The sequence below is a fragment of the Triturus cristatus genome, chromosome 8 (assembly GCF_964204655.1).
Source record: "Triturus cristatus chromosome 8, aTriCri1.1, whole genome shotgun sequence".
In the NCBI taxonomy this organism is placed as follows: Eukaryota; Metazoa; Chordata; class Amphibia; order Caudata; family Salamandridae; genus Triturus; species Triturus cristatus.
In genome coordinates this window covers 68658186-68673477 of record NC_140591.1, presented here as the reverse complement: position 1 = coordinate 68673477, position 15292 = coordinate 68658186, and the positions used below count along the sequence as shown (strand labels likewise).

Here is a 15292-nt window from a genome sequence, read left to right as displayed (position 1 = left end):
GTTCTGTACATGTCGTGTCCCTCTAGGAGGGTGGAATGCTAACCCCGTCGCCAGAATTGGCGAGGGGTTAGTATTCCAATTCGTATGACACCTTACTCGACATGTTTAGATAAAGCCAAACCAAAGATAGCATTTAACCGCGAGGTTCATAATGCACTTAAGAGTATATGGTATGGCGATATCTGGAAACGGTAGAAGGAAGTTGTTCCGACTACTGCAGACAGGCTCAGCTCATGCCAGAGCACCATCTCACATAAAACCAAGCACTCTGCCTTCAGGATTGTTAATGCCTGCCATAGGAGTGACTTATAGGTTAACATGTGTCCCATTTAAGGTTAGGTATAGGCATACTACACCTAAGTAAGAGGTGGATACACCAACTTACCCCAGCTGAGCGATCAGCCAGTTGTGTCAAATTGCTAGGCCAGGCCAGGGGTGGCACAATACATGCTTCAGCCCCTGGTAGGCCTCAGATACACCAATGCCCTGGGTACCTAGGGTACACTAGTACAGGGGCTCACAGGGTGATCCAGTTCCAATGGGTCATGCACCTAAAGTGCATAGTGTCAATTTAGCAGAGAGGATAGCAGGCTGGGGGTCTGATTAGCAGACCCACAGCCTCAATACGGCGAAAACCAGTGAAGCAAAAAGCAAAGATTTGGGGTGACCATAGGATAGCAGACCCTACTCTCCTACAAAAGGGTTATCAGCATGCTTATTATCCATGTACACAATATCATCACAAAATCCAGTGAGGGCTGGTCTTGAGCCATGTTTCAGTCCAAACGCCAATTGAACGTTTGAGAGATATAGGCAGGTAACATGAATGTCCTAAGGCTAGCTGGTGACAATTGGGACATTATGGTATCTGAAGAAGTAATGAGGCCACTTAATGTGAAGGGAAATCCTGGAGAGTCAACTCAAGAAATGGATCCCCAGGGTGCTTGGACGTACTTGGACCCCTGATGAGGATGCCTTGGATTATTTAGGCCTGGTGCAGAAGATGCATTTGTGGAAGGAGACTGTTGTCTGTTGCGACCATCTGTCAAGTTATATTTAGAGTATCTCTTCAGATTACTTCGGGACCTGTGGAAGACTCAGAAGAAGGACTGTTCTGCTGCCCTGCTGCTCTGTCTGCAAGAAGGCCTGCTTTGCTGCCATGGGACCGGAGGAAGGAGAACTGGACCTGCAACTTGAACCCATGATCACCAGAGTGGCTCCCAAGTGTTCCAACACCCATTAACCACACACCCGGACACTGCCCGCTGAGCGTCCTAACCAGTAGGTGAATGTTTGACATTGTTTCAGCATTCCGTGCACAAATTGTTCTTTTTGCACTAGTGGGTCTGCAATACAAATTGTGCCACCCACTTGAGTAGCCTGAACCCACTTAAGTAGCGATCTCTCAGGCCGGCCATGGCAGCCTGTTTGTGCAATTTTAAACTGCCATTTCGACCTGGAAAAATAAACCTTGTGCGAGGCCGAAACCTTATTTATTTTTTAATATATGTATGTCACCCCTAGGTTAAACCCAAAACACCCCATAGGGCAGGGTGTGTTGTATTTTAAAAGTTGGACATGTACTTTTAAGTTTTGCATGTCTTGGTAACGAAAAAAAACCTACATTTGATTTTCACTACTGCAAGGCATACCTCTCCAATAGGATAACATTGTGCTTGGTTATTATATTTAATACATTACAACATTTGACTGGGAGCCAGTAGGAAAGTAAGTCATGTTTGGTCTCAGAGTAATTGTATTTTAAAACCCTATTTAATGGTGAAGTTGGATTGTAAGTCACAATTCTCAAAATGCCACTTTTAGAAAGTTGGCATTTTCGTGTATCCACCATTTGGTGACTGCAGCCTGTTTCCTGGATCACATGACTAGGTGTATTTGGCTGGTGACCTTTGTATATTCCTCCCAGATGCTGTCAAACTAGAGGGTCTGGCAGGATGGGCCATCCTGGCTTAATGAGGGGGTGCAGCTGTTCCCTATCTCACTTCTAAGGCACTGGCTCAGCGCACTCACAAAGGGTTTCACACTAGCCCATTGTGCCCCCAGACAAACTGGGATCAGGACATGGAGGCAGGACATTCCAAACACCTCTGTAGGAAGAAAACTCCAGAAGTTTCTTCCACTTCAAAGGAGGCACTGTGTTTAAAAATAGGACCCTCAGGCCCACCTCTTCAGATTACTTCGGGACCTGTGGAAGACTCAGAAGAAGGACTGTTCTGCTGCCCTGCTGCTCTGTCTGCAAGAAGGCCTGCTTTGCAGCCATGGTACCGGAGGAAGGAGAACTGGACCTGCAACTTGAACCCATGATCATCAGAGTGACTCCCAAGTGTTCCAACACCCATTAACCACAAACTCGGACTCTGCCCGCTGAGCGTCCTAACCAGTAGGTGAATGTTTGACATTGTTTCAGCATTCCGTCCACAAATTGTTCTTTTTGCACTAGTGGGTCTGCAATACTAATTGTGCCACCCACTTGAGTAGCCTGAACCCACTTAAGTAGCGATGTCTCAGGCCGGCCATGGCAGCCTGTTTGTGCAGTTTTAAACTGCCATTTCGACCTGGAAAAATAAACCTTGTGCGAGAGCTTCACTCTTGCAGTGTGTGTTGCATCAGTGTTGCCAGGACTGTCGCTTCACTCTTTCAGGGTGTGTTGCTTCAGTCTTGCCAGGTCTGTCACTTCACTCTTGCAGGGTGTGTTGCTTCAGTCTTGCCAGGTCTGTCACTTCACTCTTGTAGGGTGTGTTGCATCAGTCTTGCCAGGACGGTCACTTCACTCTTGTAGGGTGTGTGTTGCTTCAGTCTTGCCAGGACTATCGCTTCACTCTTGCAGGGTGTGTTGCTTCAGTCTTGCAAGGACTGGTTCTTCACTCTTGAAGGATGTGTTGCATAAGTCTTGCCAAGACTGTCGCTCCACTCTTGTAGGGTGTCTCTCTTCACACTTGACTGGACAGCCACTTCACTCTTGTAGGGTGTGTTCCTTGAGTCTTGCCAGGTCTGTCACTTCACTCTTGTAGGGTGTGTTGCTTGAGTCTTGCCCGGAGTGACACTTCACTCTTGTAGGGTGTGCTGCTTCAGTCTTGCCAGGACTGTCACTTCACTCTTGTAGTGTGTGTTGCTTCAGTCTTGCAAGGACTGGTTCTTCACTCTTGAAGGGTGTGTTGCATAAGTCTTGCCAAGACTGTTGCTCCACTCTTGTAGGGTGTCTCTCTTCACTCTTGACTGGACTGCCACTTCACTCTTGTAGGGTGTGTTCCTTGAGTCTTGCCCGGCCACACACTTCACTCTTGTAGGGTGTGCTGCTTCAGTCTTGCCAGGACTGTCATTTCACTCTTGTAGTGTGTGTTGCTTCAGTCTTGCTGCACCTGTTGCCTTAGTCCTACCATGATTTTCTCTTGCTTCTCGATTAAGCCTCGGTGCAGGTTTTGTACAAATGCTGCTTATGTTTCCCAGAGAGGATTACTTATGGTGTGCTTTGAGTTCTGATTACTGTAATTCACGCTGTAGGTTTTGCTTAAGTCTGGCTATCAGTCTTGTTTGAGCCCTTTTTCCATCATTCCCCCAGTGTTGCTTACTTTGTGCTGCAAGCGATTCTTCGTGTAACTCTAGCTAGCAGTAGTGATCAGATCTGACTTATGGGTTCTGATGACCTGATAAGGTGGCTCCAAGGTCTTTCTTTGAAGAAATAAGCTATGAATTCTTTCTTTACAGGGTCGACACCTATCGTGGCTGTCCTGGGTAGCAATGTCACCTTGCCATGTACCAACCAGAACGTTGAACCAGACAGTGTGCAGGATTACCGGGTCTACTGGCAGATCCCAATTAGTAAGAAGGATTCTCTGCTAGTTCATTTTCTGAACCTAAACAAAAAAGAGGAGCTGGAGTGGCAAAACCCCAGATTCAAAAACCGAACCAAATTGTCCTTTGAGGATGGCACCTTCTCTCTGGAACTGTCAGATGTTCGTCTAGACGACCAAGCCTGTTTCAAATGCTTGGTCTCATTTAAACGCACAGGACACCCCGAGGAAAGTCTTCTTAATCTCCAGGTTTCCGGTAAGTTGTCAGATGGAGATGAAATATAAACGTTTAACCTTTAAAACTCCTTAAAAGATGTGTTTTTTCTGCTTTTGAGTACATATTTCTAAGTCAGTGTGAACTGTCTGCTCATTGCGATGACCCAGGCTCATGACTGTGTAGAAAGCTCTCCACTGCTAATCTTCCAGGCAGAATCCCTGCAGGAGGCTTGCGGGGATATCTGTCACTCATGCTCAGCTGTGTTAGAGTTTCTCTTTTAGTTGGGGGAGGTTTAGGGATCCCAACAGCTGGGAAATGCTGCTGTACCAGACCATACACTAATCAGACATGAAGAGTTGCATGGATTCTTTTCTATTCAGGGTCGGATTGGCAGGGCGGGCAATTGATCATTGCCCGAGGGACCTGCGGCAAAGGCCAGCTAGTGGGCCATTTTGTTTTCAGCTGCAAATAAACTCCCAACATTTTCCTGGCCCATCTTGGCTGCTGGCATTTATTTTATTTTTGCAATTTTAGATAACGAGGACATGGCCCAAAGGCATCAGAGCACTTTACAACAGTAGTGGGATAGATGGATTACAGCAAGTTAGAGTTACAGGAATTAAACTCAGACGTTTACATCGGAAGATGCTTGCAGGAGTTACCACATGAGACGATTAGAGCAGTTGCTCAGAGGTTGTGCACAGTTAAGGGGTCGATTTAGATGTTGGGGGGGTCACATAATGAAAGTAGTTCAGATCCTGGTGGAGAGAGTACTTAAATCTGTTCGTGGGTGATTAACCAAGATGTCTGTCAAATAGGAGGAGCTTTAGGCCCTTTATGAAGGTGACTAGGCAGTGGTTAGGTGGAGGGAGGGAGGCGGAGTGTTCCAGATTCTTGTGGCACTACCAGAAAATGGCTGGCTCATCTGTCATTCTCAACTGAAGGTGGGGGTTCCAGGAGCAGGGATTGGACATTGCTGGAGTCCCTCTTTGCTCCTCAGATTTTCAGTTTCTGGTTTAGATAGGAGGGTGAGGAGGAGTGCAGTGTCCTGTGGTACACAACCCGAAAGGCTGCTGAAGGCTTCGAGCAGAGGTCAGACCCCTGTATGACCAAGTACAGACCCTGGGTGGCGCAGTAGGACAATGGGCCAAACTGAACAGGCACAGCATGTGGTGGGTCTCTCCCATACTGAGTCACTGAGTGTGACAGTGAGGCCTCAGGGAGTGGTGGTGCTGTTTTTGAGCACCACAACTAGCACTAATGTTAAGTGGGGGTGGAGTGAAAGGGAGTTGTGCAAGGAGACAGATCGCAAGTGGTGGCCATTTAAGAGGCTCTACATTTGTTTCCAGCAGCAGACAGATGAGCCTCGGGTGTCTGCTGCCAAGTTGTCATCTTCAAAATTGCCAATTATGGACAATAAAAAAAATTAGGCTAACACCCAAATTAAGCAAAAATATAACGTTTTGGACAACTCAAAACAATTGTTTTTTGACAACATTACTGTGAAAAACCTTTATCCAGGGACGAAATGACAAAAGGTAAGGGAGAATAGACATGACGGGAAAGTAACATAATGGAATGAGCGAAAGGCGCAGTGTGGTACTTGCCGAGTGGGGAGGAACGACAAAAAGAGGGGATAAGAAAAGAACATTGAGAGAGGAAAATAACTCCCCTAATACTAACTAACCAACATTTTATGAAAAGTTATTATACACAAGTGTGGGCCACTTTTTCAATTGGTGCCCGGGCCTAATTTTGATCCCAGTCCGACCCTGTTTCTGGCTAATGATGAACTCTTAGGATGGCCCAATACTTGTAATGATGGCATGTGGACAGAGCCAAGAGGAATAAATTAGTTGGGCACACTTAGCTTGTCTGAAACTTATGAGAGCCAGATGACGAGAAGCTGGCTTTTCCGCAGCCAGGACAAAGTGTCCTTTTCTGGTCTCAGCGGTCAGTGCTCCAGTCCACATTGCTGCCGCTGTTTCATTGTAGTCCACCTCTGGCCAGAGACGTTCCTGGCTCTCATCTTGCGCACAGCACAGGTGGCCCTTGGTCTGTACCCCCCCCCCCTCCCCGTCAGTTTCTGTGGGCTGGGCTGCCAGCCTGGCCTGCAGGTCGGGCACTTTAACGTGTTCCTTTCGGCTATCAAGCACGTTGAAGTGCAATAAGCCAGTCTTCCTTTGCTTTTGTTTTGTTTGTCATCAACTCTGGTGCTCCCTGCACTGTCCTGCCTAATCATTTCCCTATCGAGGAAGATTACCAGGTGCCAAGATGGCAGCACAGACAAAAGCTGCTTTTATTAAAGCCCACCCTAGCAACAAATACACAGCAGGAGTACCCTGCAACAAGCCTAGTGCAGTAAAACCCTAGCAATGAATCCCCAAACAGCTCAATTAAGACTGTGACATGGCTGAAGGATTTTGCCTGGTAAGGAAAATGCTTATGAAAGTACAACTGCAGGGTACATGAAAAAATCACTATTTTCTATACTTATTAGCGTCAAACTCCACGCAATGTTCAGCGCCACTACGTAAGTGGAAAAAGCAATATAGTATCTGTACATAAAGGGTAGAAAGCGCTATTTATATGTCATTGGAAAACACACAAAAATGCCTCTGTATATAGTTAGGCCTATGTGCTCCCTGCAGGGCTTTAAAGTCCCCACAACATGAGTTGGATTTAGAGTGCGGGCACCTCAGACTTTCATGCTTCTGGTATTGATACAATGGGTAACACTACGGAACGTTTGTAGCTCTGTATAACTTTACGGAACATAAATTATATGTTTGATTAATCAAAAAGCCAGATTTTATGAAAAGTTAAAGTTGCATTGTGTTGCGTACTACAAGACCTATAAATAAATTCCCCAAAGTACTGAAAATCCTCAGTTAAGTTGTTTTCTGATATCATAGCTCTTTCCTCAAAAGTACTGTAAACCTTCCTGAAAAGATGCATAGAGGGTTGCCGTGTGTTGTGGAGCAATGGGGGTCATTCAGCATTTGGTGCAGTTCAACAGATGTGCGAGATATATTGTTTAAGAGTTGTAGTCTACACTATTGCACCCATAACTCTTGATTTAAAACTTTACAGTAAGTGAGTTTCAGTGACTATAGCCCTGATTACGATTGGCCGAGGTAATTCCAATGTGTGTATTAACTCCTGATAAAGAACATATCGGAATTGCCTAGCAGCAAATGTTCAAACGTTTGCGCAAGTAAATTTCAGCATTTCAAACCTGCCAAAATTTACCGGTGAAGACAAAAGGTCCAGTAAATGCCAGGGTATAGGGATTGGTGTGGGAAGCACAAAATCCACCTGTTATGCCCCATTTTTTTTTTGGGGTGGGGGTAAATCCTAATTGGTGGCATTTATCATACCAGATAAATTCAGAACCTGTGATTGGATTTTATCAGATGTGATAAATATCGTACAGTCCCCTGGGGTATTTATAATCTGGGCCCAAGTAGAGTAATGTAGTGCACGGTACTGAGCTGCGCATGCTTTTTTTCATAATATCCATGGTTTCTTTTATGCTCCATTTAGTCTGAATGTGTTTATTTGCCTCACATTTACAACTGCAAATTTTAGTCTGTAAATTTACATTCCCTGATCTAAATTTAAATTTGTTGGTGCAGTTTGTACATTCATGGGTTCCTCACGCCTAGTGGGTTTCAAAGTTCATTGCTTACAATGAATGCACATTTGCTTTTCCCAACGCACATTCATTAGAGCAAATGCACATCCGACTAAGCTCAAGTTGACCTGTAACACATAGATTGTATTTTAGAAGAGTGTATTGTAGTGTGGTTGCTCTCTCACATAGCCTTTTGCCCCTGATTAAGCCCCAAAGCACTCTTTGGTTGATGGGCAGCCAGCTATTGTGCGTTCATAGCGTGATCTGGATGGAGAGAGTATTGGTGTCAGTCCTGAGGACCTGTGGGGTACACCACTTGGGGATCTGGAACTCACTCCAGCAGGGTTCAGGCAGTTCCAGTTGCAGGTCCCGGCAGCCGGTCGGCTGGCAGTTGCAGGGACACCTCTGGAGCTTGTTGTGTCCCTGTAGCTCAGATAGGTCAGTCAGTTGACCCCTGGAGTCACATCAGCCAGGGATGAAGGATGCTGGTCTAATCCCCCTTCTCAGATAGCAGGGAAGGCCTCAAGCAGCACAACAGGGTGCCCTTCTTCTGTTGCATCCACAGGTCAAGGAGTGTAATGGAGAGTGGGTATTAGGGTCCCATTGTAGTAACTGGTTCCACCTTTGAAGTGAGAGAACATTATGGAGGCTTCTCCTCACAGATGTGTCTGGAACGTCCTGCTTTCCTGCCCTTCTCCCAGTTTTTCTGAGAGCACAATAGGGTTATATGAAGTCCTTTGTGTGTGAGCTGAGCCAGTGCCATTCAAGCACAAGTGTGTTAGGTGACAGCACTGCCCCCTATCAAGTCCAAGATGGCCCCTCCTGCCAACATCCAGACCCTCTTTTATGTGACTGTCTGTGAGGAATATGAAAAGGCCAACCACCACTCACTCACACCTAGTCAGTTGACCCCAGAACAGGCTGCAGGAACCAAATGGTTAAGACAAGAAAATGCAAACTTTCTAAATGTTTCATTTTCAAAATTGTGACATAAATCCGACTTTATAATTGCAGAGTATTTTGAAGCACAATTCCTCAGATTCCAACCAAGTCTTTCCTACTTGCTCCCACTCAAAGTTAGCACTTGCTAAATGTAATAATGTTATCCTATGGAGGAGGTTGGCCTCACAGTAGTAAAAAAATAATTTGTGAGTTTTTCCCTACCACTTCATGTAAAACGTTAAATTACATGTCCAACTTTTTAATTGGAATGCACCCTGCCCTGTGGGCTGTCTGAGGCCTACCTAATTGGTGATTTACATGTAATAAAAAGGGAGTTTTAGACTTTCCAAGGGGTTTATTTTGAGATTAAATGGATTTGACACTGTGTTGGGGGCTTCAGAATAGAATTGAAACCATTGTTGTTTTTTTTTTCCCCCACATTTTTAGGGCATTTAACATTAATAAGGTACAGTAAGAACAACATGTATTTATCAGTTCAGTTCATTAAGTCTTTATTTCAATTATAAAAATCATAAAAGACATTACAGTCAATTAAAAGTTAAAACAAGTTAAAAATACATATGTTAAAAAGCTCAGATCAAATCCGGAACTGACATTATTGCAAGGGGACCACAATATTAAGTGCATACATTTATATATTAATACATCAAATCTATCATGCTCTAATACACTATAAAATCCTTAGATTTAAGATGATGTAATATAAAAAATATCAACCCAGCAATAGTTTATAGACAGAGCGGTGTTATAATGCCAAAACACCTATAACATTGATTTTAACATAGAGCTGCCCAGGTCTTTGGAGAGGTCACTAGACCCTACACCAAGATTCGGCAGAGTGACAAAATCAACCTACCACAAATTCCTTGAAAATGGTATAAAATAAGGTTGAGGCAAGTTAAAGTTACCTTAGTTTGTTAGCCCGAATGGCCCAGGCCCAGCTCAGAAATGTTGCCATAGCAACAACAATGGATTCCTGGGTACATGTCTGCAGGATCCTTAACGCCTCCATAGCATATCTTGTACCCAGACTAATACAAGTGGGCTTGAGCCATTTCGATCTGGGTAACTTGTAGGCCGGGCATACAAATAAGAGGTGGGCTATTGATTCAGTCTGAGCTGAACACAAAGGGCACATTCCTGTCGTAGGCGGGTACCATCTGCTTGTGAAAGCTTTGGTCGGGAGGGAGCCTACCCTAAACTGATGATATAACTTCCTATCAAACGCTCTTAAAATAAAATCCCAATATGGTTCAAACCCAGGCTCATGTTTGATCATCAAGATATTCCTGGACAAAGTGGACCTTGTAAAAGAGGAAAAACGCTTCAGCTTAACCATATCCCAATAAGCTACCTTGAACTCCTTTTTTGACTGAAATAGGTTAGCTTCAGGATTCTCCCACAAAGTATACATCCCCATTTCAGTCAAGGTATTTAATATGTACTGAAGCCATTTAATCTTACCTAGGCAGCCTACCCCCCTAAAATCCAGGAGAGCTTTGGCGTAGAGGGAAAGCTCAGGGGTGACCCAGAGCCTTCTCCAAAAAGCTATAGGACTAAATCGAGCCAGATCCTCAATACGAAAGCAACCCAGGTCCAAAATAAGGGCAACAATGGAGTGGATTGCGGCAAACCCGTTAATGCCCTAATGAATTTGTTTTGGGCAATACCCAGGGGGTTATGTCCTCATGGCCGCAGAGTTCTGCGCCGTATAGGATTGCAGTGGCGACTTTAGAGTTATATATCTTCAGGGAAAGGGCTATTGGCTTAGTAAATTTATATAAGAGCCCCAGCCACCTGAGCATGTTTTAAAGCTAGCAAATCAATCTGGGGCTTCCAATTTAATTTCCTACTTAAGGTTATCCCCAGATATGTGAACACTTTGGTCTGAAAGGACATTGTTCATGTACACATTACCCTTAATGGCTTTATACTTGTGAAGAACCATGATCTTAGTCTTATCATAGGTTGACCACCAACTCCTGGTCGCCGCAAAACTCCTCGAACCGGGACAGGGCAGCCTGTAGCCCTGTTTGGATCTTGGATAGGATCAAGGTGTCGTCCGCGAACATGAGTAGGGGTATCTTCAAACCTGCCCAGGTGGGGGCATCAGTGGGGCATGTAGAATAGTACTGGATGACCCTGTCAATAAACAAGGAAAACAGGGTGGGTGCAAGGACTCATCCTTGGCGCACACCCTTTAAAACAGGGAATCTTTCCGTTACTTCGCCATGTGTGCCCCAACAAACCTGTGCGTAGTTGGAGTCATGCAGTTTGACTATCATTGCTAGTAACTCCAATGGCATCCCCACATACAGGAAAACTCTCCACATTTTGTTACAAGGAACCATATCAAAAGCGGACTTGAGGTCAATAAAAGCCGCGTATAGTGTACCCCCTCCTATAATAACTACCCGCCAGTAGATCATCACAAACCTGAGTACCTGGTCTATAGTGCTGGTATGGGGGCGGAAGCCTGCCTGCAGTGGTGATAGAATCTCAGACTCCTCTATCCACAACTGGATTCTGCACAATACCAACCTGGCAACTATTTTTTTAATGGAATCTATAAGGCTGATGGGCCTATAGTTGCCAGGTGGTGCGCTGTCCCCCTTTTTATATATTGGTATTATAACTGCTCCAAACCAGGTGTTAGGGATGCACGCGCCACTAGCTATGGCATTGGCAAGATAAGTGATGTAGATAACCCAATTGTCCTTGTAATAGACGAACAGGTCCGCCGGTACACAACCAGGATCAAAGAGAGGACTGACTCGACCCCGGAATTGTTAAATAATAAGGTAGGTATTGGGGGTGGGGAAATATACCAAATTGTTATTGGTGGCGGAGAACTGGGCCTTGTAATACGAGGCCCACAGCTCTGGAGGAACATAATTAATAGGTGTTTGTGGTGTTCCCCCACTCACCCACTTAACTAACTGCCAGTATTTTACAATATCTTTCTCGTGGCTGGCTGTATCATTCCCAAGTAGCAGATCCAAACTAGAGAGAACATAACGTAGATCACATTCAGGCCATAAGAACTGTTTATCACCCATCCTCCTTTACGCCCCTCCAGCCCATCAAATCCCAAAGGTGTACACCTTGTCCAAAGACCGGGATTATGTGTAGCGCGACTCCTGTCGAATCAGTCTGTATTGAGCCCAATCACTCCAGACATTACCATGAATATGTGGGAAACCCTAGCTACATATTTTGTTTTTTGCAGGGTCATACATCTATCCAGGTCCTTCTTCCATTCTACCACCGATGGAGTCTCTACTTTTTGTCCATTCTCTGGCAATATCCTCTTTGGCCACCACCAATTCAAACCACAGTAGGGCTCTCTTGTACTTGTTGCCTTCTACGTTGTTAGTAACATTCAAAATGGTTCATTTGAGATCACTGGGGAGGGACCAACCAAGAGACACCTCCCCCCCCTGGAGGCATGTAAAAAAAAAAACTCCTAAGAATGAATGAGGACTTAGCAGCCCCAAACCGTATGTAGAAAGTCTCCCCGATGGTTAGAACTCTATCACAAGGATGATGTCATCAGTGATGTCATTTGAGATGTCATGAGTGATGTAATATGTGACGTCATCAGCAGTGCATTGCGGGCGAGCGAGTTATAGTTAGCTGAACTAACTATAACAGGGGAATTTCACAGATTTTGTACAAGTGCAATGTCCAGCTAACTATAACGCCCCTGAAACCTATGTTTTTTTCAGTGAATATATATATAGTCATTGACATTGATGTGTGCATATATATATATATATATATATATATATATATATATGTACATGTGGTTAGGTAACTATTATCTCGTTTTTATGTGTTGATAGATGTATGCACACGTGATACACCAATAGCGACTCAATGCTAAAGGTCACGTGACAGCCCCGCGCTCCGAGGCCATTTTGGGAGGTCTACAACTCTGCCCACTTTAAACCAATTGTGGCCACATTTCTAATCTTCCAAAGCTCGCGAGCAGCAAATAACTCCCTTGTAGTGAGAGGGATGTCCCGCTGCTTTTCCAGAATGAAGCCTGCATCTAAATACACATGTGCATTTGAAATAATAGGGCATGCTTGAGCGTGCACGGATCATATACTGAGCGCTCCCATGACACATGTTATATATAGCTGCACACACAGACACACCCACGTCGAGGTGCACGCATTACACGCTCCCGGGACCCACCTTTGTTGCAGAGCCACCCGTGGAGCAGGGCGAAGAGCAGGAGCAAGAGGAGGGGTGTAGTGCAGGGGGTGCAGGACTCGGGGGTCCCCATGGCCGCTTCTGGTTCCGTGGGTGCTCAGTGCAAGAGTGTCACCGAGCCAGTCCCCAAGCACCTGGCGTCCTCTCCCTAGTCTGTCTCTTACACTGTCTTATCTCCTTGAATACCATATGGGGGGTGTCTGTCTGCCTCCTGGTCATCGTACCCTGGATGTCTGTCTCCGTGGTTACCGTATCCGTGATGTCTGCCTGTGGTACTGTCTTGAAGAAGCTAGTCTGTCTCTTGGTTGCTGTTCTCCGGATGTCGGCGGTCCCCTTGGTAACAGTCTCAGGGTGACGGGAGGGGTGCTGGGTTTGGGGTCCGGGGAGGATGAGGAAGAGGAGGGGGATGTTGTTTGCTGGTCTTCGGTCCCCGCTTAGGATGCTGCCCAGAACTAACAAGTTGTACAACGGAGGCAACATCGCGGGGCGCACTCCCTGCCTCCGGTGCAGATGGCAGCCTTCGTTAGGACGTGGGCGGGGCCTGCCAAAGAAACGGGAAGGAACCGCCAGAGAGGACGTCTGGAACCCTGGAGGCTCCATGCTGAAGTCCCGGCACCATCAGAGGGACCTGGCGAAGAGCGAGGCAGACTGCATCGCACCACAGGCAAGACGGGGCTCCCGAGTGGTGAGGAGAGCCCCGCGGCGTGCCGAGGAGACGGACAGGGAACCTGCAGACCGAGGAGAGACGCCGGAGTCCTGAACCAGCCGGTGAGTGAGGGCTTGGCTGGGTGCATTGCCGGCACCCATTCTCTTGGCGGACCCGCCGGAGAGCAGGCTGCTCCATCATGGGGGCAATTTTGTCTACTTGCTGAGCCCCGGTTAGACATGTCTGTAAGGTGCACGCTGAAGGACACGACATGAGCGTGCACATCGGCTGTCTGAAAGAGACGCCGTGAGCGTGCACATGGCCTGTCCGGGCGCCGTGAGATGTGCATGCGTATGGTGCGAGCAGGGGTTGTAATAACGCCGCGAGCCGTACGCGTGCACATCTCCTGTCCAGGCCTTGCCGTACGCGTGGACATGCCCTGTCCCTCATCGAAAGCAAGTCGTCAACAATAGATCTCACCGAGCGAGCTGCGCTTTGCGCTGCATCGCTAGGCGAGACCTAAAAAGAAACATTACCAATCAAACCTGTGACTTGCCAGTCACAGATACTAAAATCAGTGGCATTACCTCCTCAGCTCACTATTCTGACACCTCTACCTGTGAGCTGCCTCAAACAAGCATAGGTTGCAACATCGCAATGGGCAGACTAAACATGTACCTTTGAGCAACAACCAGGCAGGAACTTAGTTCCAAAGATGTAATTAAAAATCTTTCACAAGCTCACTGTCATTTCACAGAAGTTATTGGAAGAAAGGTTGTTGACCCGTTTGTCTGCCAGGCCGATTAAGTAAATGACTCCAACACCCTGAAAGAGGTACCATCCCCAGATTTTGAAATGACCACCAAGCTGGCAGTCCTTTCTAAAGCACTACCAGGAACCACCATCACAGCTCTTCCTGTCAATGCTTTGCACCAAACAGTTTTTTATATTCAAAATCCTGAAGTTGGATTTTCTTTTTGAAAATAAAAGAGAAAATGCCCCCCTCGCCATGCAAGTAATCTCCCATGGCAAGTGGAATTTTGTTTCTTACTGCCCTTTACGGCTGGGGTTTGCCTGGCGGTGACGGACAGTAGAAAAATCTATATGTCTGCCCATCCTAATGAGGCAGACCTACATACAACCAGTTCTATGATTGCCTTTACCCCATCGGAGAAGTTTAACTACAACTGTGATGGAGTAGTCACCACCATAGCCAAACTTATGATTCGCCCGCATTTAAATTGGATGGGGGGACCACTGTACTGGCAGAGAAGGAACTCATTCGCCACTGTGACCGAGTTCCCTCTCTGCAAAAATAATTCAGGCCCTCTGTCAGTAGCCTATAAACGTTGTCAAATGTATTATAAAGTTTAGTGTAATTGTATTCGATTTGACAAATATGTTTAAAAAACACACATTAAATCACTCTAGTTACTAGTATTGCCTCTAAGGATAGTTCTACACCATTGTTTGAAGTGTTAGCCCTGCCTCTACTGGGCGACATGTTAGCTCCCGCTTGAAGTTGGGGTCTAGTTCTGCCCTTGGTCTGTACCAAAACATTTCTGGAGTACTGTCTTTTTTTTTTTTTTAAACTGTATTTCTTTATTAGTATTTTCTCAAAGAATGATACAAACTTTATCAACAATGGCGGATATCAGGTTCATGTGCATTATTTCTCTGTTGTATATAAAAATCTGTCCATAACCTTGTTGTTCCGGCCCGGCTTTCATAAACATTTAACTTTACATTGCCACAATAGTAATGGAGAAGGTAAATGACTTAACTCTTCTTGGTTG

General features: G+C 45.7%; 1 protein-coding gene across 7 annotated transcripts in view; it reads left to right on the top strand.

The window, feature by feature from the left end:
- LOC146801344 (CD276 antigen homolog) overlaps positions 1-15292 on the top strand; it is a 213826-nt gene that overhangs the window by 96219 nt on the left and 102315 nt on the right. For all 7 annotated transcript variants that reach the window (XM_085621002.1, XM_085621001.1, XM_085620999.1 and 4 more), the window contains one exon: positions 3727-4068. In XM_085621002.1, coding sequence (XP_085477128.1) covers positions 3727-4068 — 342 coding nt within the window. The remainder of the gene's footprint in view (positions 1-3726; positions 4069-15292) is intronic.